The sequence below is a fragment of the Eptatretus burgeri genome, chromosome 11 (genome assembly GCF_056783735.1).
Source record: "Eptatretus burgeri isolate ZD-2024b chromosome 11, Ebu_testis_v1, whole genome shotgun sequence".
Lineage (NCBI taxonomy): Eukaryota > Metazoa > Chordata > Myxini > Myxiniformes > Myxinidae > Eptatretus > Eptatretus burgeri.
The window spans coordinates 25,589,130-25,614,304 of record NC_140971.1 but is presented as its reverse complement, the minus strand read 5'-3'; the positions used below and the strand labels follow the sequence as shown (position 1 = coordinate 25,614,304).

The window sequence follows — 25,175 nt, the reverse complement described above, 5'->3', positions numbered from 1 at the left end:
CAATAAAAGTTATTTTTTAATGATTGCAGTATGATCCTTACTGTTGTGTTTTCAGAGTAACCTGAAAGCACCACTCTAGTGAGACAACGCACAAATATTTTGGTACAATATAACACATTTGTTCTTCCAAAAATAGTGTTTTCGAGCATTTCACAATCTCAATGATTATTTATTTGAAATATCGAGAGAGTGTGAGACGGTTATGGGGTAAAACCAACGATCTCCAGCATGCCAACATAGTCACGACTTACATATTAAATCAAAATAAATGATTGGAGACGTCAAACAAAATCTGAAAAGAAGATAGTTACGAAAACTTCCGTGCGCCAATTCAGCTGGTCATGGGTCAAGATGAAAAGATGACCAAAGTAGACTGGCTAATTCAAGTTAGTGGGGTAATGTGGTTTGGGCTGAGATGAAGAGCAACTAGCCTCATTGGTGTAATGGTTAGACTTCAGAGCAACCGCTCTGAGTCTGGGAGGTCAGCGGTTAAAACAACCAACCGAATCATACCAACGACTTTAAAAATGGTACATTCTGCTTCCTTGCTTGACTATCAGCATTTAGCGGATGGAGCATGGATAAACAAGCTTCATAAGTTGGTAATACTAGACTAACGCAGGCTTTATTGGACCTAATGGCCTCCTCCGACATCGACGTTCCTTGTAAGGGAACTCATATTTATCGGTGAAGCAGGGTGAGGGGTGACAGGACAAGGATGAAGTGAAGAATGATGAGATGAATGAATGTGATTAGAGAGTGAGGGCACTGATGATGAAGAACACGGTATACTTTGTAACGATTAGAGAAAACATTTTCGGGGAGGGAGGGGGTTGGATGAGGGGAGGTATTGCTTCATATGACAGCTCGACTCATTTCACTGATTACTTGATTTTTTTGCTCCGTGAAAGGTGAAAGTTTGCTCCAATTTGAATGAAGTGTTAAACATAATAACACTTATGATATTTTGCCTTCGAGCAATCAATTTTACCAAACACAATGCAAACTACCATTGTGGAATCACCTGCAGAATCAAGTAGTTTGATGATGGATCTTTTATCAACCGAAAGTCTATCAGAAAATGTTTACCACTTTGTGAAATGAGGTGTGGCCATTGTTTTTATCTTGGGCTCTTCATCAGAGAATAAGGATGTAAAACACTGATAGACTTCACAAAGATTAGTATTCCATTGCAAGCAGTTTAACAGTAAGCAGAGGTTTCTGGTTCTGGGTTACTTAGTGGCCAAACGCCATCTTGTGTGCTTTGAAAGGATGTCTTGAAAAGCTGAGGATACCTGTTTCTGAATTGTGTTGTTTAACAGTGTTTGTTAATTGTTGGTGTTAACTTGTTGAGGTGTGGTAGTTGAATGTCTTGTTGTGTACCTTTGTGTATGTTTTCGTGCGAGGTTCGCCAATCTTTATGCAAGCCGTATATTCCTATGAGCCTCGTTTGGGTCTGTGGCTGTGTTTCCTCTCCTTCCTATTCTCGTTCATTGCCCTACTTGTGGTTCGTTCAGTACCCTACTCACTACTCCACTGTCAGTATGTTGCCTGCCTATTCTCCCTGTATCATCTCACTCTTCGATGAACCTCAATTTTTGCAAGCAAAGTGAAGGCTCGTGAAAGAGCTAAAACACTGAATGGATCAGGACATAACACACACAGAGAGAGACAGAGAGAGACAGAGAGAGACAGAGAGAGACAGAGAGAGACAGAGAGAGACACAGAGAGAGACACAGAGAGACACAGAGAGACACAGAGAGACACAGAGAGACACAGAGACAGAGAGAGAGAGACAGAGAGACAGAGAGAGAGAGAGAGAGAGAGAGAGAGAGAGAGAGAGAGAGAGAGAGAGAGAGAGAGAGAGAGAGAGAGAGAGAGAGAGAGAGAGAGAGAGAGAGAGAGACACAGAGAGACACAGAGAGACACAGAGAGACAGAGAGAAAGACACAGAGAGACACAGAGACAGAGACAGACAGAGACAGATAGAGAGACAGAGAGAGACAGAGAGAGACAGAGAGAGACAGAGAGAGACAGAGACAGAGACAGAGACAGAGACAGAGACAGAGACAGAGAGAGAGAGAGAGAGAGAGAGAGAGAGAGAGAGAGAGAGAGAGAGAGAGAGAGAGAGAGAGAGAGAGAGAGAGAGAGAGAGAGAGAGAGAGAGACACCACCGACATGTTTGTGATCACCGACCTCAACTCAACTTATTGGGAGACTCCAATAATCTTGAAAGTCTTGGTTTCCATGGTATGAAGCGAAGTAAAGTATGACGAAGGGGAGCCAGCATAGAGGGAGGAGCATCACTCCATCAAGCTGCAGATGAAGGTCTTGTTGGTGAATAGAAGATCAGGTGTGCCAAGAAAGGACTTTGTACGATGCAGAATGCCCAGTCATTGACTGGCTTTGGAATCCAACTTTGAAATGTGGCTTGCTTGAGAAAGATCATGGCTGATAGTGAAACCCAGGAGTTTTAATGACTGAACCTCCTCAAGAGGATTGTTAAGAAAGTGGACAGGAGGGTTTGCCAGATGGTCCTTTCGGAGAGAGATGATAGTGTGACATAAGTCAGGACTGAAAGATATATTCCAAGTGTTTTACCAGCTTGTGATTTTGTCAAGGTCTGAAGAGAGGGAAGGGGCTGCAGCCTGTCTATTTTAAGGATGATGGATGTCATGGCAGAGAGTAGAGTTGTCAGCAAATAAATATAGGGGATTTTCCAGAGAGTCAGAGAGATCATTGATGATGATTTGGAATAAGACTGGGCCTAAAACACTGCATTGGGGTACTCCAGCCTTGACGGAGAGAAGAGATGAAAGAATTCCGTTGAGAGCCGCGCGTTGGCTATGAGAGTGGAGGAAGTAATTAAGCCATGTGTGGAGTTGGCCTTGGATGCCAAAGGCAGAGTTTGGAGAGTAATGCAGGATGCCAGACTGCATCAAAAGCTCGAGATATGTCTAGAGAGACGGCCCTGATGTCATGTCTGACATTGAGGGCCTCCACACATTGTTCGGAGAACAACATATCCAGTATGGATTGTGACCTGATCTGAATCTGAATTGGTGGTCTGAGATGAGACCCTTGGAGAAAATGGTTTTATGACCTTAATGCCAGCTTTCTGATGATTGGAAATAAGCCAATAGGTCTGCAGTTAAGGGTATCGGATTTTTCAACTTTTTATGAAATGCAGTGATGGCTGATTTTCAAGCAGATGGAAGATGAGCTAAGGCAAATGACAAGGTGAAAAGAGCAGAAAGAGGAAGTGCAAGAACAGCAGAGCAGGTTTTTAGGACACGTGAACTGATGCCGTCCGGCCCAGTTGCAGAATCAGAGTCGAGGGTTGCCAGAAACTTCTCCACCTTCTCAAGTGCAAAAAGACGCAGTACAGACTCCGGGAGCAGTTGCCTGTGACTAGGTCGGGTGGATACAGACAGTGAGAGGTTGTGGACACAAGATTTGAGAGCAAATCAAATAACTGACAAAATACAGCATTGGAGCATCAGGAGGAACCAAAATAGACGAAGCTACAGTCATCAGAAGGAACCTGGATATCGGATTTGGGTTTCAGCTGCTACTCCTCTCCCCTAAAATCCATCCAGGCATAGGCAGGTGAACTTCAGAAAAACTATTGACAAGAGTTCACCTCTCCATAAAGCCTGATGTTGGCTTAACAGGTAGGGTGGCTAGCTTAAGATCTTCGGGTTTTGATTCCAAGCCGCTGACATTCAGTTGAATTAACACCAGGTGGGTTGGCTCAGCCTGCCATCCTTCAGAGTTTGGCTAAATGAGTACCAGCGTGCTGCTAATAGGGGACATTGCATCAGTGGTATATCCGCACCCTCAGAAAATTATGCAGCCAAGAAGCCACAGGCTGCATATGAAAAAATAACCCCTCCATAGACAAAAAATAGAAAGAAGGAGAGAAAAGTTCCTGTCCACTAAAGTCTTTCATGACGCATTTCAGGTTGCTGAAATCAAATAATAATTTTTTTTTAATTTTACATAACTTCCAATGCAATGGGAACCAGTTTACATGAAATCAACGATAATCTCAACACAGACTTGAGGCATTCAGCCTTCTCACGAGCGGAGTCGGCTATGGTGCCATGAGGAGAGGGAAGGGATGGAAGGGATGGAAGGGGAGCATACACCAAAGATAGACTTCACAAGGCACCACTAAGTTTTGGAGGAGGGAGACAAATTTGAAATTTCATTCTTGAGGTTGGACAGATGTTGTTTTCTGGCTCTCCTAAGAGTAGACACGCACTTGTTGCGGACTTTGTGTAATGAGCTGAGATTACCTTCTCCCGGGTTTGCTTTTCAGGAAGAGAACACAACTTGGTTCAGAGCAACTGCCTCACAAGAAAAGCAAGAATATTTTGAAGAAAAATAATGAAATAACTGTGTTTGCATCTTGTGGGGGAAGGGGTGGGGAGGTTCAAACATCCTACCTCCCATTGTAATCTTCCTTCTCCATATTTCTTTAGTTATAGTTTTCTTTGCTCAATAACAATAGTTTATACTTTTGATAGAATTCCAAGCATGATGTTTCATCTGATACTGAGAATGTTTAAAGATGTTTATCAATTAAATTTGGCCTGCCCTTCAAAAAAATCAATGTAAAAGGACGATGTAAAGTTTAAATTTTTTTAGTCCTTTTTTGCTTTAGTCAGGCTACAAACTTACTGATCACCCACCCCTTCATTGAATGACTGAGGAACTACAAGCCACCTTTATTTTTAGAACTCAGGTGGAATGTCAGTAATAAAAAACACCCAAAAGGAAGACAGGTGGAAAAAAACCCCCCCAAAAGCACTGAATTTTGAGATTAAAGATTACCTTCAAAGAATGCAATGCATGTGACTCAGAAGACATGAATTCACTTCACTCGACATAAGCTTGAGAATTGTGCGAGTCTCTAAACTCATTTCTTTACAGCGAGTAGATATAATAGGTCCAAATTGATGGGAAAGTGGGACCGGCTTTAACACTCAGAGCTTAAGGGACACTTTACCTGGCCTGGACGACCGCGCAAAGGGCTATCTCCCCTCGACAGACTGAGAAAGCCTGAACTTCCTTGGTTCCCCTGTCGGCAATCATGACCATCAGCTGCTGCACTTTGTACCTGGAACCCATCCACTACGCAGCGCACCTGCAGACAATGTGGGCAAGGGTGAGGTGGATGACTTGTTACATCAGTGTTATCTGCTTTGACATTTTTGTTTACTACAATTTTGTTGACTACAGTACTTTTACCAACAATTTTTACAGAAAGAAGAATGTATGGATCTCAATTTCAAAATTATATTGGCTTAAATGTTTAGCATTCGCATCTGAGGGCCCAACTCATGATGCTGGGATGCACCAACACTCAAAGGCCATACATTATGTGGAGTCATCTATGGTCGACTACTGGTATTCAATTGAAGGTACAATGATGCATCTTCGTGTCCTTTTTTCCTAAATGAGATATACTGTATGTGCAAATCACGGAGTATTGTCGCATTCCGATCCGATGAACCATACTCTGTTATAGAGTGTTGGTGCTGCCAAAGCAGTTTCCTGGCAGCGTTCATGCTGGACGGTTTGCCATCCCTCTCCCAGCAGTAGTTAGGGAAGGAATTTACAATTTGGCCAGGGTGAAGTTGACAGCTCACTTAGTCTTCGCAAAGGACGCCGTGTGATCTTTAACGTCCAACTAAATGTCTACAGATGAGGCACCCAGTTTTATGTCCATCCAAGGGACGGCACATGCACACACACTGAAGAATCACTCTGTCTGTGAAACACTGGGATGACAGTTTGTAGCTGAGTGGGGATTCAAAGCCAGGCTAGATGGCTTAGGGGTTCGTGTGCATATATCTAGGCCGTCCTGTCAGGCTTGTTGCATTCAGGTTACTAAGATAATAAAACATCCACAGAACTTGGAATTTCTTTAGAAAGTGTTGTCACCATTTATGAACACCAAGCTGTGACCAACATCAATTCATTGGAACCTCAGCATTCAGAATTGACTGCAGCAATGACTAGCATTAGGTTGTGAACTTCTAAAACTGGTCAATGCAGATCCAGATGACTTTATTGCTCATCTGATAATTGATGATGAAACATGGCTTCACAACTGGAATCCTGATGCTAAATTGTATTCCATGCAATGGAAGCACAAGGGATCAGCACCATCCAACAGGTTTCAATTTCAAGGCAGGCCAAGGGACTTCCTGCTGGTTGACTATATGCCTCACAAAACTACAATCATAAGGGGACCTTTGGCGAAGGAGGACGGCATACTCATTGAATTAACACCAGTGGTTTGACTCAGCTTGTTATCCTTCTGAGGTCGGCAAAATGAGTTCCAGTGTACTGGTCCCGGTGTATGCCCCGGTTAGAATAGGTGCACCATATCCCTGTGTGTCGTAAGGGGAGACCAGGGTTGGCGTCAGGAAGAGAATCCGGCCATAAAACATTGCCTCAAGAAGGGAACCATGATTGCATGGAGCCCGCACAAAAAAGAAACCCCTGCTCAGCAGGGAAAAATGGCTGTAAAAAGGCTGTTTTTTTGTTGTTGTTTGTTAAAACTACCCCCCTTTGATTTATAATTTAAGGCCCAAGAATACAACCTAAACCTTGGTAGCTTTACCTATAGCTGCCGAGTCTTCCTGGCATTGTGCTGCCTGCTTACCTCCCGTATCTTCGACCACCCCCAGATCCTTCTCCTGTGTGACACGCTCCAACATTACCCTTTGAATCATGCAATCACTATTTTCATGATTCTTCCCCCATCCCCAACACCTTACACTTGTTTCGGTTAAATTGCATCTGCCAATCTTTTGTTATTAAAGTATCGAGACTTTCCTGATTCTGATCACCCCCTTGCCCCCCGCCCCGACCACCTCACCCTCCCCTCTATGCTATCTACCTTACCTCCAAGCTTTGTGTCATCTACAATTTTAGAAAGCTGACTCTTAACCCCACTATCCCAATCATTGATGTAAATTCTGAAAAATAATGGTCCCAGCACTGATCCCTGAAGTACCCCACTACGGTACTTACCATCGTCTCAATCACAGCCACTCTTTTCTTCCTATCACTAATCCAGTTAGTTATGCGATTATTATCCGATCTCTGGATTACAATACTGCCACAGTCACAATGAGGATAACTCACTCAAATTCACAGGATTGTTGGCAGAGAGCTGTGAACGAATAGATAAGAAAAAGCAGTACTTAAAGCCGTGTAGTCTGAGAGTGATGAAACCCCCATTGATGAACTTCCAGAAAATGATTTTAAAGTCCTGGGAGGTACATCTTGTCCCCTTCACCTAAGTTTACCTGTACATGGTATAGCTTCGTCATCATTATTTGTTGAGCAAGGTTTCGCTGTTATTTTCGTCAGGGTGTCATGCAAAGATGTCACATTAGGATGTCACGTGATTACATCACACAACTGTGCAACAACAGCGCCGTGTGATCAGTGCCGTATGAACAACGTCACAACTGTTGAAACTGCAACAGGCCCCACGAGCAAGAGGGTACCAAAGCACGTGAAAGAAAACTGGGAAAATGGCTTTTTCGCAAATAATTGTGGGTAGTTTCATCATCCACACATGAGTTGTGAATTGAGACCATCAATATCGATGCTCTACGGGGTCTATCAGGAATAATGGGAAACATGTAGCGCCATCTACTGAATCCATCCGTCCATTGGGTCCATACTCTGTACAGAGCGCCGGTGCTGCCGAAGCAGTCCTGGGCTATTGGGCGCAATCCTGGATGGGTCGCCATTCCGACACAGATCTACTGAATGAGTGGTAATTACTCATTACACAAAGGCATATCGACTGGCTTGTGCTGACTGGTTAGCAAAAATTCAAAACTGAAGGCTTTTCCATCATCGTCGACATGATTTTCATTGACCTGAAATGCAGAATCAATGAGTATTTGGAAAGTTACAGTCATTTTGCATTCCTGACAGCACAATTTCCAATGACAGTACAGTATCTCTGGGAAATATGATGCAGTTCTACAAAGACGACGAGGACGCCGGTGTCTTTGATGAGTAGGGACAGTGGCTAGCTCCTCTCAAAGAATAGTCCAACAAGCGGTGGCCAATGTCACCGGATATGCTCACCATCAAGGGCATCAGCAGCTTATAAATGGCATTCCCAAAAGTCTTCATTGCTTTACACGTCTCACTGTGGCAGCGTCCAACTCCAGTGACAAAAGGTCTTTCAGCCATATGAAGCACATCAAGAGCTCTCTTCTTAAAACGATTTTTTCTTACTTACAAAAAGACTTGCGGTCACCTGATATGTTGGGGTGGGTTGCACAAGCAGATTAATCCAGGTTACTGCATTTACTGGCATATCTTTTGCAAGCTACATAAAACTTTCATGTCAAGAAGCAGCACCGTCTTATAAGAATGCTACATCAGTGTGTCACACGATGATGTCAAATTAAGGTAGAAGAAGCCATTTATCGATAATTATCTATAAAGAATTTGGAGGTCCTTCTCCTACCTCCTGCCTCCCACACCCACCACACTCTGACACTCCATACACAGTTCTCTCTTTCTTCTTCCCCTGTCTTGTGAGTGCATTCATCCGTATACTGGAAATCCTTAGATTTTAATGGAAACTAGAATTTCTGAAGTGGTTATTCACCATTGAGAGAAATGGCCAAAACAATATACAGCTCAATATCTCAAAAAATTTACAGGTGGATTCGGATGAAACTTGGTGGACAGGTTGAGTGTGTGACGAGCACTAATTGATTCGATTTTGCTGAAGACCTGGCTGAAGATATGAGAATTAGAAAAAATTTATTTTGTGATTGTTCATAATTGAGAGATCGTGCCAAAAACGATATGTGATGTTTCAAAAAGTTGTGGACGAGTTACGACAAAACTTGGGAGATGAGTTGGGTAGGTGACAAGAACAAGCCGATGAGATGGTTCAGGTGTGGATGCAGATCCAGCCTATCATTGAGATACAAAACAAAATATTCAGGCTGGTGGAGGTGGGCGTTCTGTCGAGTGCCGTTCCAGTTTTATTACGTTACTTACAATATTGGTTGGCATACCTCGCAATAATAGGTCCTTACGGTAGGTAGGGCACATGGCCAGATTAATAACTGCTGCTTTCAGCAATATAATGCAGCCACAGTTTTAATGTGGTTTGCATTTGAATAGTACCGTGGGATCTTTAATGTCCGCATTAGAGCAGAAACAAAATAACCGATACCACCCTCCTCCCACCGACTCCATTGTCTGAACCTGAACTGACCATGGGACTCATATCCGCAACAGCGAAGAGATGCAGAATGGGCTTCAACACGCAAGTTGCTCAACCACAACAGCCTAGCACTTTTTATAATCTGCATAGCACTTGAAACCAAGATCCTTTACTAAATGGAAGAATGAGTTGTTCGACTGCACATATTGCACAATGATCACTTATAACAGGTAAATATCCAAAAAGAAGAAAGAAATGGGAAAACATAGTGGTTGAGAAAATAATATGCACATATAGATATTACTGACCAGGAAGATGGCGATTCCACCTCCAATGACAAAGCCACCAGCAACATCCTGCCAGTGATTCCGACACTCGGCGACACGAGCGGCTCCGCATACAGCTGCCAATCCAAGTGCCACCAAACCCAAACTTGGCCGGAGCAGGCGAGAGCCCCTGGGCGTACCAACCCCGGTGATGTACAGCTGAGATTTGTTTAAGAAAGTCAGTAGAGACAAGCAGAGCATTTCGCTGTATTATTTACTCACCATGTGAACACAAAACTATGAATCATGGATACTCCTGTTCAACGCATCCCTTGATTCACCAATTGCATTCTATTTTTACTATTCTAGGACATTGGTGTGGACTGGTGCGTCATGTTCTTACATTTTGTACTGTTAAATTGTAAAAAAAATGATATACTCATAATGATGACAGTATAATAACATAAGTAATAATATAACAGTAAAATAACAATAATAATCGTATCTCAAATTGTAGCACTTCCCAACACCAACAAACCTTACCGCGGTAAACAGTGCGCTATACATGGCAATGGCAGCCTCCTTGCAAGGAAAAGATCGAGCGGCCATTGCCACACGTCCTGGTTGGCCTGAGCAGGCAGAAGGACCGGGGGCAAAGGCTGGAGGGTCGCGGCAGACCACAGCCGACAGATTGGGACGACACACAGACAGGAAATGAGGTGCCAGGCTCCCTGTCACGACCTGCACGCCGCAAGCAATGGCAATTGATATTTTGCTGGGCTAGGATATTTATTGATAAGTTTTAACCCAGTACAATCTCATTAGCAAAAACATTTTAGAAAGACATTCGACAAGATGAATGGTACGTTGTTTACAATTACCACTCTGATTAAGAGAAATTCGGTGATACAAATGGGCCAAAAAGTTTTTATTTTTTATTCCAATTTTAAGGTCATCCAATGTGTGTGTATATATATATATATGTATATATATATATATATATATATATATATATATATATGTATTTTATGAAAAACAAACACCAACTCACATCTCTCACCTGTCAGGTCAGGTCAGGTATGGGAGCATGCGCCAGAGCAACGCGTCGCTGCCTGCACTTTCCACCGGTACGACAGGGGCCTCCATCTAGCCATCCCCCAGGCAGATGCCTGGTCCATCCCCATCTCCTTGAGATACTGATCAATCTGCTGCAACCATGAGGCACGTGGTCGGCCAATTGGCCTCCTCCACTCACAAGGCTCCCTCACTGAGAAAATCTGGTGAGCAGGATCAGCGACAGGAAAACGAGCCACATGTACATACAGCCACAGCTAATGCTCATGGACTATGCAGGTAACAAATCTCATTTGAGTCTCTCTCAGCAACCGCTCGTTGGACACAAAGTCTAACCAGCGATAGCCAATGATTCTCCGAAAAGATCTGGTACCAAAGGAATTAAGTCTCCATCTCAGATCCCTGGTCAGAGTGTAAGTCTCACATCCATGGAGCAACACTGGAAGCACCAAGGACCTGAAGACTCGGACTTCGTCCTCCTGCACAGGTACCGACAGCACCATACCCCATGATCCAGTGAATGCATGACTCCCGAGGCCCGACCCAGACGTATATTGACCTCTGGCTCACAGCCAGCAGAGACATGAATATCACTGCCAAGGAAAGTGAATCTCTCCATGACCTCAACATCCTCACCACAAACAGGTACAGAGATGATAGCAGCATCCAATATGTCATTAAAAGCCTGGATCTTAGTTTTGACCCAAGATACCTGTACTCCCAGTGGCTCCGACTCCTCATTCAGCACCTCAAAGGCCCCCAAAAGGATATCCCGAGTCTCCACAAAGATGACTGCATCATCTGTGAAATCAAAGTCAGAGATCTTGACATTCCCAAATGATGCACCACAGCTTCATTTCTCTGGCATCATCCCCATAATCCAGTCCATACAAGCGCTGAAAAATGTGGGTGCCAGTACACACCCTTGTCGAACTCCAGTAACAACTGGAAATAAGTCAAAGATGGTTCCACCACATCTCACAGCACTCTCAGTTCCAAAGTATAGTTCAGACATCATATCAATCAGTTTTGGTGGCACCCCACGAAGACGAACAATCCTCCAGAGGGCATCCCGATTTACTGAATCGAATGCTTTGCATAAATGAGCATAAGCTGCAAGCAGCCCCTGCCGAAAACTCTAGTCTGAGTTCGGTGAGGAACCGAAGAGCAAGGATACGGTCAATCGTTGACCTCTTTGGTGTAAAGCAGGGGTTCCCAACCTGGGGTGCCCACACCCCCTGGGGGTGCGAGATGGAATTTCAGGGGGTGCGACAAAGTGGCTTGTGTCTTTGAGTGACAAGTCATGAGTCATCACTCAGCCAGCTGCCAGTGTGCCTTGAAAAGTGGTAGTAGGTCATATTTTTCTCTTTCTGTTTTGCAGATGAACCCTTCATCATGTCAAAAAGAAGGAAATGGAATGATGACTATGTGTCCTTTGGTTTCACTTGCACAACAGGAAATGATGGCTTGCAAAAACCCCAGTGCATTCTTTGTGGCGTTGTGTTTTCCAACTCAAATCTGAAGCCATCCAAGCTTCATGAGCACTTCAAGAACAAGCATGGTGGAGCTGATGTTGGAGGACATGATGTTGGGTCATTGAAAATCAAAAGAGCTCGTTTTGATTCACAAGGAACTCTTTCAAAACTAGGTTTCGTTTCTGTTGAAAAACCATTACTTCTTGCTTCATACCAAGTGGCATATAGAGTGGCCAAATCCAAGAAGCCCCATACAATTGCGGAAGATCTCATCAAGCCATGTATACTGGAAATGGCAACAATTATCCTGGGCAAAGAAGCAAGAAAAATATTTGAACAGGTGCCCCTATCAAATAATGTCATTCACAACCGAATCAGTGATTTGAGTGAAGATATTTTGGACCAAGTCATCCCAGATGTCAGAGCCAGTCCTTTTAAAATCTCTATTCAGTTGGATGAGTCAACTGACGTCTCCAGTTGTATTCAACTCATCACATTAGTGAGGTATGTAAATGATGGTGCTGTGAAGGAAGATTTCCTGTTTTGTAAAGATCTGCCAAAAAACACAACTGCAAAGGATGTGATGCAGCTGGTGAAAGACTTCTTTGCCAAACATTATTTAGATATCAAAGTCATTGGTTCTGTGTGCACTGACGGGGCACCTGCAATGCTTGGAAATAAATCTGGATTTTCTGCATTGATGAAAAAGGAGATTCCAGACTTGCAAGTTACCCATTGTTTTCGTCATCGGCATGCTTTGGCATCAAAAACATTGCCTCCAAATTTGAAGAAAGTTCTTGATACTTGTGTGTAGATCATCAACTGGATCAGGGGGAGAGCTTTGAACCATCGCATCTTCAAATAATTTTGTGAGGATCTGGGTTGTGAGCATTCAGTTTTGCTTTTCCACACAGAAGTCCGTTGGTTGTCACAAGGACAAACTTTAACCCGCTTCTTTGAACTGCGAGAAGAAATCAAAATTTTTCTGGAGGAGCGTGAATGTGATCTGGTTGGGGCATTGGAATCACAGGAATTCGTCCAAATGCTGGCTTACTTAGCTGACATTTTCACTCGTATGAATGACCTGAGTATTTCTCTTCAAGGAAAAGGGATAAACATATTGAAGGCTTGTGAAAAGTTGAATTCCTTCAAAGAAAAGTTACATCTTTGGCGTCGAAGGATGGAAAGAGGCAGTCTCTCAAATTTTCCTTCACTAGAAGAGATGGTTGATGATGCTGGATCCATAACTCCTACTGTGCGGGAAGAAATTGTGGCTCATTTGGAAATGCTGTCAGAATCGTTTGATGGATATTTTGCTGCTGGAGACCTGAAGATTTCAGAAGAATGGATCATGAATCCATATTCCTATAATTTGGAGAAAATGTCAGATGATGAAGAGCTGAAGGAAGATCTTATTGATTTGCGGACAAATCGAACTCTTGAAATGCAATTTGAAAGCAAGACTTTGGAGGAGTTTTGGTGTGCAGCACTGGATATGTTCCCAAGACTTGGTGGAAAAGCACTCCGTGTCCTTATCCCATTTGCAACAACATACTTGTGTGAATGTGGATTCAGTTCTCTTTTGTCAATCAAAACAAAATCTAGGAATCGCCTGAATCCACAGGCAGACCTACGGATTGCAGTCAGCAAGAAAGTTCCACGTTTTGACAAAATTGTGAATGAGAAGCAGGAGCAAAGAAGTCATTGAATTTTATGTTCACAATTGGGATTGATTTTACTGTTTACAATTTTTTCTGAATAAATTAGAATCTAATTGCTCAATTTATACTTGCATTTTATGCACCGAGTTAAAAGCTTATTTTTTAAGTTCAATTTGTTCACCCGCAGTATTGTATGTGGTTCAATTTGTGGTTCAAAAATTATAAATTAGACCTCTTCATCTTCAAATGTGATATTACTTTTGTAGGGGGTGCGAACATTAATCGAACATTTCCTAGGAGTGTGGGGCATAGAAAAGGTTGGGAACCACTGGTGTAAAGCCTGACTGCTCTGGGTGCTGGTGCTAAAGCAGATGGTGGCGAACCCTACCAATAATTATCTGAGCAAAGACCTTGCCCGGCACTGAGAGCAGCGTCACCCCTCGGTAGTTGTTGCAGTCTTGGCGATCACCCTTCCCTTTACAGAGAGGGACAACAAGGCCCCTCTTCCAGTCAGTTGGCATGATGCCTGTGTTCCAGGCAGAGCACAGAACTGCACGCAACAACACGAGTGCAGCATTTCCACCAGCCTTGAGAAGTTCAGCATGGATGCCACAGATCCCAGGAGCTTTACCCCATTTCAACTGGTTCACCGCAGATTGTGTTTCCACAAACGAAGGTGGACCACAGTTGATTGGAGGGTCAGCAATAGGGATTATAACATCCCGACATCCAACTCAACAGCTGGTGGACTCTCTGGGGTCTTAAGATGTGTCCTGGGCTACCTCACTGGGGTTTGAAACCGCCATGTTTTTTGGCCTGCTCAACCATTCCCTGACTTGGAACAGGCCACAACAATTTTTTTTAACGACAAAGCACTCAAAGTGTTATTTTTCCCCACTTTCCTGTCTGATATCATCAAATGCCTGATCTTCATACCTTTGAATAGCTGTATTTATAATGGTCAAGATATGAATGTTTAAGTTTGGACCTAGCTGATGGTGTCACAGGTCAGACCTCTGATAGATGCAAGGTCGTGCTGGTTTTCTTCTAATAAAGATGTCTAAATGAAATTTTTTCAAGGAAGTTATGCATTTCACCACATGCTTGATGTTATAAGCTGTTAGATTATATAAGGATTGTACATGGATTCTTTATACATTGTGTTTTATGACGTGGGAAAGAATTTTCTCTTGAGAATGTACTATGTAGATAGTTTTTACTTCGAGCATTTATTTGAACTTTAATTGAATTTCTGTTTTCATTTTTCACAGTTGCTAAGGTATCTTCACACTTGATTGCAGCAAGGTTTGTGAAACCAGTAAAGGCGTTTTTTTTAAACGTTTTTACGTCGTATTGTGCATTATATATAAAGCAACATGAGTTGAGGAGCTTCCATGTGGCTTCCTGACTTTGTCAGAAGTTTAATTCCATTTCTGTTTTCACTTTTAGTATTTGCTAATGTAGATTCAGACTGGACTAAAACAATTTCCATGAATATCCATTGAAATTTGATGAAATTAGATCGCAAAGAGATTTTGTATGGGGAATGTGACGCTTCTTGAATGTTCTCGGCAGCCTCGTGGCCTTGCTTATCTACGATTTGATTTCCATTTCCACTTTTTTTTTATCATCGCTGACACAGATTCACACTTGTCTGCAAAAAATTGTGTGAAAGTCCAACCAAAAACGCCTTTTTCAAAAGGCAAACACGTTAACTTTCAAATAACTGAGGTGGACCTTGAAGGGACACTATGATTTAATGCATGCACTGCTTGACCTCACGCACTGTCTCCCAGAGGGACTGCTTATCCATAGCATCTGCAAGATCAGTATCTATATTTTCCGAAGTTTCGCGAGGTGCTCTACTGAGAATCAAAGAAAATCTGGTGAAAAACGGACATTTTAAAATGAAGTTATAACGTTTGCACGGACCCCCAACGATGTACCATGTGACACGTGCACAGCAGAGCAGGCAACGTGGTGGATTATTTGCAATGTTTATTTCACAGGTGAATAAACTTTGCGATGTCTCCAGAGTTGTTCTTCGTTAAACAGCAACTCTTGTGGATAAAGTCATTATTTAAATGAATAAATTTATATTGAATAAATTTAAATGAATAAAAATTTAAAATTTAAAATAATATTTAAATGAATAAATAATAACAGTCAGTGTATATGTAATGCGATGTTCGTCGTCGGACACGTCCAGGCAGAATTTATCTCCGGATGTGTCCGTGCAGTGTTTATGTCTGGACGGGAAGTTGTCTCTGGCTGTGTGTGAGCGGTGTTTGTCTCCAGGTGGTATTTATAGTATGACCAGTAAAAAATGGATTTCAGACATTATTTTGTTTCCATCTTCACTGTTATTTTATGTACAATCATTTTGATGATACGATGAATCGTAATTAACGCTCCACCACATGTCAACCTTGCCTTCCCCTGCCCCTTCTCACTTTCCCTCCCACTCCTCTCCTCTCTCTTTCCCTCTCCACCTCATCTCCCTCTCCCACCCCTCTCTATCTATCTCTCACCCCAATCTTTTTCTCCCCCCCCAACCCCCCCCTTAGAATTCGCATCAGTGAAGCGACGGGTGGTTTTTGCTCGTGATTGAATGAACGAGGTAAGGTCTCCCTAAGTTGTGACTTCCAAGCCGCATGCATTACAATCAGGTCAGACCCACCCTTAAGCATCAGACTACATACATCAGGGTTTGCATGATGTCAGTTGGAAGAACAGAAAAAGGAAATGGAAACACAATGTTATCTGTTTCATTTCACCATTGAAGAGCAAGAAAAGAATGAATTAATGGATTTTGTGGCAGTAGATAAGCTGCACTTGGATGAAGTCTTTTGTGGTAAATATCTCCAGCTCAATCTGCATAATTATTACAAACCTCTTTCATTTTTGGCCATTTAAATTGCTTATTATCCATTCATGCCACCTGGCACGTGGAACTGATGAACTTTCACCACTTCCGTCAGTATTGGGCCCATGTTCTGACTTTATTCCAGGTGACCTTCATTCTTTTAATGTCCTTTTCAACGGTACATCGTTAGGTCTTTCTTGGCCGTCCAACCCTTCTCTCCCCGTCAGGTGTCCAGCACATTGCTCTTTTTCGGTATTACTGATCTTCCATTTGTAACACATGACAAATCTATCTCCACCTCCTAATTTTGATCCCATCTAAGATGTTTTTCCTCTCTGTTAGCCTTTCAACCTCTGTCTCACTGGACATGTCAGGCCAGAAGATAGTCAAACTTTTCTTCAGGCTGATGTAGAAGAAAGACGTCAGGTTACTATTTCTTTGGTGATTTTCCAAGATCCATATCCAAATATGAAGATTGACTTCATGGGGCATTTAAATAAACTCCACTCATCCCCCAAGTTACATTTCATTAGCAATATTTCAAAAATAGAAGGCGTTCTCAGTTTAGAGGAATATTCGTGAAGAATAATGCTCCGTGGAACAAGTTTTTTTTATTTTGTATACCTTGTCGAGGTTCGTATGAGAGCTAACACATAACACATAGCAAGGGGGGCATGAGACAAGAGGGGTGGGAGTGGGAAGGACAAAACAGTGGGGAACAGAGACATTAGATCTGTGGAAGGGCGAGGAATGGGGCGGGGAATATGGGGAATACAAGATGGACATTACAGGGACTTTCAGGAAGGAAAGCAGAGAATTTGAAGGAGGTGGGTTTGGGGTGGATTAACAGGGGTAGAAAAGATCAAGGATTTGGATGGGGGATGATAAGAGGTGGTGGTGAAGAGCTGTTTTGAAGGCCTGGAGGGAAGAATGGGATTGAATAGAGTGAGGGAGTTTATTCCAAAGGTGGGGAAAAAGAGGAATGAAAGAGTGAAGGTGAGCAGTGATTCATGATTTTGGTAGTTTTACCAGAAGGGGGTTGTTGGCGGACCTTGGGAGCCCTGCGGAAAAACAGTGGGGACAAATCGCAGACAGAGCAGGGGTGGGGGGGGGCGACCGGAGAGGAGACGGGAGAAGACAGAAAGACCACCGACCTGCCTGCGGTGAGAGAGTGAGAGGCCCAAAGACTCAGCCTCATCGTCGGAGATGCCAATGATCTGAAATGCCTTGGTTTCCACTGTGTGAAGCCGAGAAAGGTGAGAGGTCGGAGCATCAGCCCAGAGGGGAGAGCAGTACTCCATCAGGCTGCGAACGAAAGCTTTGTATGTGGTCAGGAGCTCAGGTGGGCCGAGGAAAGACTTTGCACGGCAGAGTATTCCCAGTCGGCGACTGGCTTTGGAGGCCAGGTTGGAAATGTGGATTTCCCAGGAAAGATCATGGCAGATAGTGAGACCCAGAAGCTTGAATGAAAGGACTTCTTCCAGAGGATTGGTGAGAAAGTAGATGGGGCGGGGTCCAAATGGTCCTTTCGGAGAGACATTGTGAGAGTGAGTTAATTAATCTTGACAAGTCTCACTTATTACTCTGAAGATATATTCCAAATAATTGCAATTATTGATTACAACATGATACTCATAATATATTAAACTTGAATATAATTAGGATGATGAAGCAGGTGAAAAAGAGAAGGAAGTGAGTAAATGAAATAACAGGAAAGTGAAGCAATGAAAGAGAGAAAAGTTCTGCAAGCATCTTCCAGAAGAAGGCAGACAAACCAGAAGAAGTAGAAAAGAGAAAAGAAAGTGGAGATTAACAGTAAAATAAGAGGTAAAAAGGAAGGATAAGGAAACCAAATTATGGAATACTGCTCCCTGCTCTGGCCTGGCTCCCCTGCCTCACATCTTGCTCAGTTTGACACCATGGAAAGTAAGGCTTTCAAGGTCAATGGAATCTCTTGCGATGAAGCTGTCTATATGCCTATGACTTCGCCATCACTGAAAGGTCGGTGGTTTCTCAGTCTTCTTCTGCCCTTTTTCTGGTCTTGCACCTCTGCCCTCTCCATGCTCTGCCCTTCCCAAGTATCTGCAGGATGCACGCAGTCCACCAGCAACCCCATCCAAGTGAAACTGCCTAAATGCAGAAATACTGCTCACCTCCAATCCGTTATTCCTCTCTTTTCCCGGCTGTGGAAACACCTTCCACACACTCTTCGATCTCATTCTTCTCTCCTGGTCTTCAAGACAGCTATTCACCACCATCTCAGGTCATCCCCCATCCAAAGCCAGGATATTTTCTACACCTGTTGAACCACCCCCACACCTCCAAAAAAAAATGTTTCTTCCCTTGTTTGTCCATCTCTGTCTACATTCTCCCTCCGCAATACTATTGGCGTTTCACCTTTCTCCTGCTGTTCCCTTTGTTATGTTGTGTCCTGGTCTGTTCTGTGTCCCAGCTCTTCCATGAGCCTAAACCATGTATGAAAAAAAAATAACACAGAAAAGGCCAAAGGGAAGGATTGGAGGTGGGAGGTATAGGCTCGAGGGAAGTAACTTGATATAAAAATAGAAAAATAAATAATCGGAGGCAAAATAAAAGTAATTTTAACACCTTCAGTTTCTTATTTGTGCAGTGAATCTTCATCAAAAGGAATGATAATAAAAGTTAGAATGAAAAACGTTTTACATTGAAACATCACATATTGCAATAGAGTAAAAGGCCATTTATCAAAAATGACTGCAGGGTGGTAATACCTGGCACACGTTGGCAAACACAACTGTGGAAAAATATCCAAAAGCAAAGACTCCTGCAAGGAAAGGAAAATCCAGGAAGCAAATAACCAGGGAAGGAAGCGGATATTTTGGGAGTGGGATGGGAATGGCAGAGTTAGTTCAACAAAGCAAAGTACAATCGTCTCAATACAGTACAAACAAATTGTGTGCATGACAATCCCTTGCATGTGTATGCATGACCGACCACATTATCATATTGAGCTCATATACCTAAACAGTACAAACAAGTCGTGTGCATGACAATCCCTTGCATGTGTATGCATGACCACATTATCATATTGAGCTCATATACCTAAACAGTACAAACAAGTCGTGTGCATGACAATCCCTTGCATGTGTATGCATGACCACATTATCATATTGAGCTCATATACCTAAACAGTACAAACAAGTCGTGTGCATGACAATCCCTTGCATGTGTATGGATGACCACATTATAATATTGAGCTCATATACCAAACAGTACAAACAAGTCGTGTGCATGACAATCCCTTGCATGTGTATGCATGACCACATTATCATATACCAAAAAGTTTTATCATGTTTTCGTGTACATTGTAACATGCCAATAGTGCACAGCAAAGTGATACTGAGATAGAAACATAAATATTGCAAACTACAACTCGATTGAATCGGAATTGCCCAGAGTGTGATCAAAACTTTTATTCAAAGCTCAGGGCGTTATAGCATATGCAGTCTTAATTGACTTGCATAAAAGATAAACTGATAGTGACCAGATGATTCAAGAGGACTGACTTTAAATCTGTTGCAATTACAGATTCCATAACTTTGTTGATGTTGCTTAGGAGTCAAGATAATCTATTAAAGCTTGTGATAACACAGATAGGTTTGTTAACCACCATCATTATCAAAATAAAGAAAAGTTATTGATGAGGACTGATGATGACATATGTCTTTTGCTTCATGCCATTGTGGGCTTGGATGCAGAAATGCTGAAGTGAGGCAAAAACTTTCAAACTTGGAAACGAGACAGGCAGCTCGAATAATAGCATCCTTCCTCCATAATGCAGTGTCACCTATTGGCAATTTACCAGATGGGAAGTTTTAGCCATAGTCAATTTCACCTAGGAATTTAACTCAGGATCAGGCAGCTCAAAAGAAGCAGGATACCAAATGTGCTAATCTGCTACTCAAGTACAGTAATTAAACAAAAGAAAACGACAAAAACAAACATATCATAATCTATCGATAAGATATAGCATAAACAATCTGTTTCTTTGTTTGCCAACTTCTTCAGTTTTTCACTGATCTCAATCAAAGTTTGCATGTATACTCAGGGGCCTGCATGCAGTGTCCTAAGGGGGTAGGCATGACAAGTTCCTGTACTGGGGGGGGCACGGGGGTGTTGAAACATCATGACAAAGATTAAAACCCTCATTGAGAGTCATAAAGTGTCTCATGTGCAGCTGCAGAATTCGTCTCTGAGATTAAACAACAATGTCAAATGGATGGAAGGTGTCATTGGAGTGTAAAAAGACGAAAGCCTTTAAATTCCGGCAAGGGAAAGCCCAAAAATGGGCAGGACTCACTTTTGAGGGAACCTTTTTAAGAAGAGTTGCACCATTACGTATATTTCTGTAGATGTATCACTTATTCCTATGTTCTGGGTCGCAAATAAATGCATAACAATAACGAAACTAGATATCTGCAATCACAAAGCAATCGCCAAGGGTAGGCCTCACCTGGCATCCGCAATCCAATGATGGCCATACGTTTTTTCAGACCGCCATATGAGCTTAGCCATCAACATTTAGGCATTGAGTGTAAATTAAGAAAATGTTTCCCTATCTACAATCTATCCATAAAACTAAAAATCATGACAATCGGAAGAAAATTATTTAAGTTGTGATGACAAAGGCTTTTTTGTTAATTCGGTCACAATCTGAAAAAAGTAGGTTTCTTAAGGACACACATCAAATATAAGGTGCATAACTTCAGTGTAGGTCCACGATAATGAGCAAAGAACAATTTGGAAGGCCAAGCGGTCTTTGCGATTCCGTATTGGTAAAATTGAGCAGTGCCAAAAAGAACTTGTTATTTTTTCAAACTGCCATTTAACCTTGACCTTCTACCCAGAGTGGTATGATGTAAATGAAGTGTAAATGCGCCTTACTTTACGCTATCCAGAGGGCAATTTCCTTCCGATTAGACAAACCTGAGTCGAGTTATGTTGAAAAATGTTTTTTAAATGTCTATAATTTGGTCATGACCTTAAAATTAGGTCAAGGTCAAAAATGTCAACCCAGCATACTTTTTAACTACCATTATTGATGTAGAATTTCATTCCGGAAGTCCCAGCCAGCTCTAAGGTACAGCTCGGACATTGACAGAAAAAAAAGAAGAAGAAAAAAAAAGCGTAAATGGTGGTTTAATAGTATCCTTAGGGTATAAGAAACTCTGAGATACCATTCAAATTTAGGTGGGGAGGGGGGGAACTAATTGTAGAAACAAACCCTACAACAGGTATAAGCCTCCCCCTGTCCTATAGGGGGAAGCTTTATGATGGAATTGTGTCTGCTTTGTCCAGCCTACAACTCCAAGGTGATGCTTTGTTGGTTTATTTGTTTTTCTGTGGTCTCACGGGCTTACTTACAACGTTCTCATTTTCTTTGCTCTCTTCAACACCTTACTAATATAGATTTGTGTAAGTTTACAAGTTAAGATTCATCATTACCGGCAGACAAACACTGCCATCTTGGGATGAGGTGCGGGTGAACACCACCATGTTGGTAAGCTATGCAATGCTTCATGTGAAGTTGATTGGATGTTCGCATACAATGTTTTCTTTTCCTGAATTTGTCTGGAAAATGATCAGCAAAAATATTTTTCCACTGCTCGAGTCAAATTTGTATTTGTACACACTCCAAAACTGTGCTAGCGACCAATAAAATTACTTGATAGATAAAGCTGAATGCATTACTGGGAGATGTTCCTTATATATCCTGTGAACGTTTTGGAACATGTTTTTATGAGATGTAGCGATACATTATTTTACAGCGATAACTGCGCAGCAGACATTACTTTGCATTCAGTGAACAATATTTTTGAGGATAAGCCCACGTTTAAGCTCACCATTTCACTAAAGATGCATATCTGTACATTTACAATTTGGTTTGTTCAATATCAGTTCCCCTTTTATTCACAGGTTTCAGCGAGTAATAATAATAATAGTAATCTTAATAATTTATTCGAGACTAAATCCAAGGCTTCATTGACCAAAGTCCAAAGGAAAACTTAACCCACCCACTTGTGACTCACCGAGAAAGCGCACTAAACGCCTGACTAAAGGATTGATGTAGCAGCAGTCACCAGTGACAATGGTCCGTTCTCGAGTTCCCCTGGAAATCCGGCCACCTTTTCGCTTCCCCCTGTCCCCCCAATTGGAAAACACATGGGAGCTTACCTCACCAACAAACATCTGAAGGGAAGGACATGAGGAGGGAGAGAGAGAGAGAGAGAGAGAGAGAGAGAGAGAGAGAGAGAGAGAGAGAGAGAGAGAGAGAGAGAGAGAGAGAGAGAGAGAGAGAGAGAGAGAGAGAGAGAGAGAGAGAGAGAGAGAGAGAGAGAGAGAGAGAGAGAGAGAGATTGATTCAGGGAAGGAGGAGAAAGGACAGTCAGGAGGAATACTGGTATAGTATAATGCATGGAAGTAAAATGGTGATATGAAGCAGTCAGTTGAATTAAAAGTGAAAGTTTGAAAAAAAATGGAGAAAGGTGAAATGGATGACAAATGCTTTTCATCATTGTTCTTTGTTTATCAAGAAGTCGGTAGTCTTCTTATGTAGGGATGGCCCAGACCCTCCATTGGCTCAATAAAACATAAATATTCAAAAACATCATCCGAGATAAAACTTATAAACCAATAAATTACCGACCAGTCATCTGCTGAGAATTTCCCATCCCATAATATAACATTCATTAAACTTTGGAACATCAGGAGATGATAAATGAGGTTTCTGGGACGCCCATTCAAATGAATGGGGGAAAAGGGAAAAACTTTCTGACCCAAGCTCCAAAAGTCCAAAATAGGACACTCATTTTCTCCCCATCTATCCCCTCCCCCTCCCATACAAACAAATGTAAAATTGAGACTATGAAAGATTGAGACTTACTGATTAAAGCACTTCTTCCCTTTCATATTTTCATTCCACTCAAAGAGCGAACCAACGAATATGTGTCCATGTTCTACTTTAGGGAATAACTTAATTTTCTTAAAACATTCATTTCCATCACAAATAATAACTTGGAACTTGGTTCTTGGTTTAAGTGTCTTTGTTGAGCAGAAATGAAATGATAAACTTCTCTTAATGCTCTTATTTGACCGCCCCCTGAGCCACATATCATTTTGAGATTGTAGTAAATTGTTTTTTCATTGTTAAATTGATAACCATCAAAGTTTTCAGTCCATTCAAGGATATTAATTTTTTCCTTTACATCCTCCAACTTATTTGTAATTAAATTTATCCGCTTATTTGTTTTATCTACTTTTACCCCGATTATTTCTTCAATAAGACTTATTTGATATTTCTCACATTATTTATGTTTCCCATTTAAATACCAAGGCTGATTACATCTCCACTCTTTTGTTTGGTTATTGCTTGGTTCTATCATTTATAAATCAGTAAAAAGATGGTGGTCGCCTGTTAAAATTCCCAACCCAATATCTTAACACATATACTTATAACCACAAGGGAGACAATTGATTCTATGCTCTAAAATATATCTTTTATCATGAAAAGCTCCTAATGCTTTCTTATTTATCTCTTCTGCATATAATTGATGTTTATAACTTCTTATTGTATTCATTTTTCTGGACTCTTCCCTCTTAAAGGTTAAACAGTTGTAATAATGTTTAAATTTTATTGTTTCCTTGATTATATTTTTTCTTTATTCCCTTTAGCTTCTTAGCCTGGTGTTGGCTTAGTGGTTAGGGTGGTGGCTTGGGATCCCAGGATCCTGAGTTCAAGCCCCGTTGGCTGCTGAATTAACACCAGGGGGTTGACTCAGCCTGTCATCCATCTGAGGTCAGCGAAGTGAGTACCAGTGTACTGGTCCCGGTGTATGCCACGGTTAGAATAGGTGTACCATATCCCTGTGTGTCGTAAGAGGCGACCAGGGTTGGCGTCAGGAAGGGCATCCGGCCATAAAAAAAACATTGCCTCAAGAAAAAGCCTAACCCCTGCACAGCAGGGAAAAATGGCTGTAAAAATGGTCATTATATATTCCCTTTAGCTTCTTATCACACCTTTCAATGTTATTATTATCAAAATATGTAAAAGTATCAGACTTTGATCTCAATCCTATGAATTCACTCATGACCTTCCCACCCAATTCATCTTTAAACTTACCAATAACCTTTTTGTTCTTTGATGAAAACAGCACATCACCTGACTTATAATTTCTTGTATCATATATATATCAATTTTATCAATCATATCCTCATATACATCACTTGTCTTAATTTCTAATATAAAACTATCTGTATCCATATATAACAATGACACATTATCCTTATACTTTGATTTTAAATTATTGTAGTAATAGTTATACATGAACGACTTTGACAAGTCAAGAATTGATGTTCCTATATAAATAGGTTTATCCATTTCAATACTCTCTTTTTTCAAATGAATAGCACAAAAGTTCTGTGAAAACACCTCCACTCGTTCAGAACTTGGTCTATTAATGAACTTTGAAGCCTGTTTCCAAGATGTAGCAAGTCTTATGTTTTGTCGATTCCTAACATTTTCCATAGTCTTTCCAAATACAGCATTATTCATTAATTTATAAAAGT

The 25,175-nt window shown here is 41.7% G+C and overlaps 1 protein-coding gene across 3 annotated transcripts in view; it reads right to left on the bottom strand.

Moving 5' to 3' along the window:
• LOC147016688 (phospholipid phosphatase-related protein type 5-like) overlaps positions 1-25,175 on the bottom strand; it is a 67,511-nt gene that overhangs the window by 4,268 nt on the left and 38,068 nt on the right. For all 3 annotated transcript variants that reach the window (XM_085845614.1, XM_085845613.1, XM_085845612.1), the window contains exons 4-8: positions 22,640-22,799; positions 19,322-19,374; positions 10,039-10,236; positions 9,538-9,714; positions 5,015-5,152 (exon numbers count right to left, since the gene is read on the bottom strand). In XM_085845614.1, the coding sequence (XP_085701740.1) occupies positions 5,015-5,152; positions 9,538-9,714; positions 10,039-10,236; positions 19,322-19,374; positions 22,640-22,799 (726 nt within the window). The remainder of the gene's footprint in view (positions 1-5,014; positions 5,153-9,537; positions 9,715-10,038; positions 10,237-19,321; positions 19,375-22,639; positions 22,800-25,175) is intronic.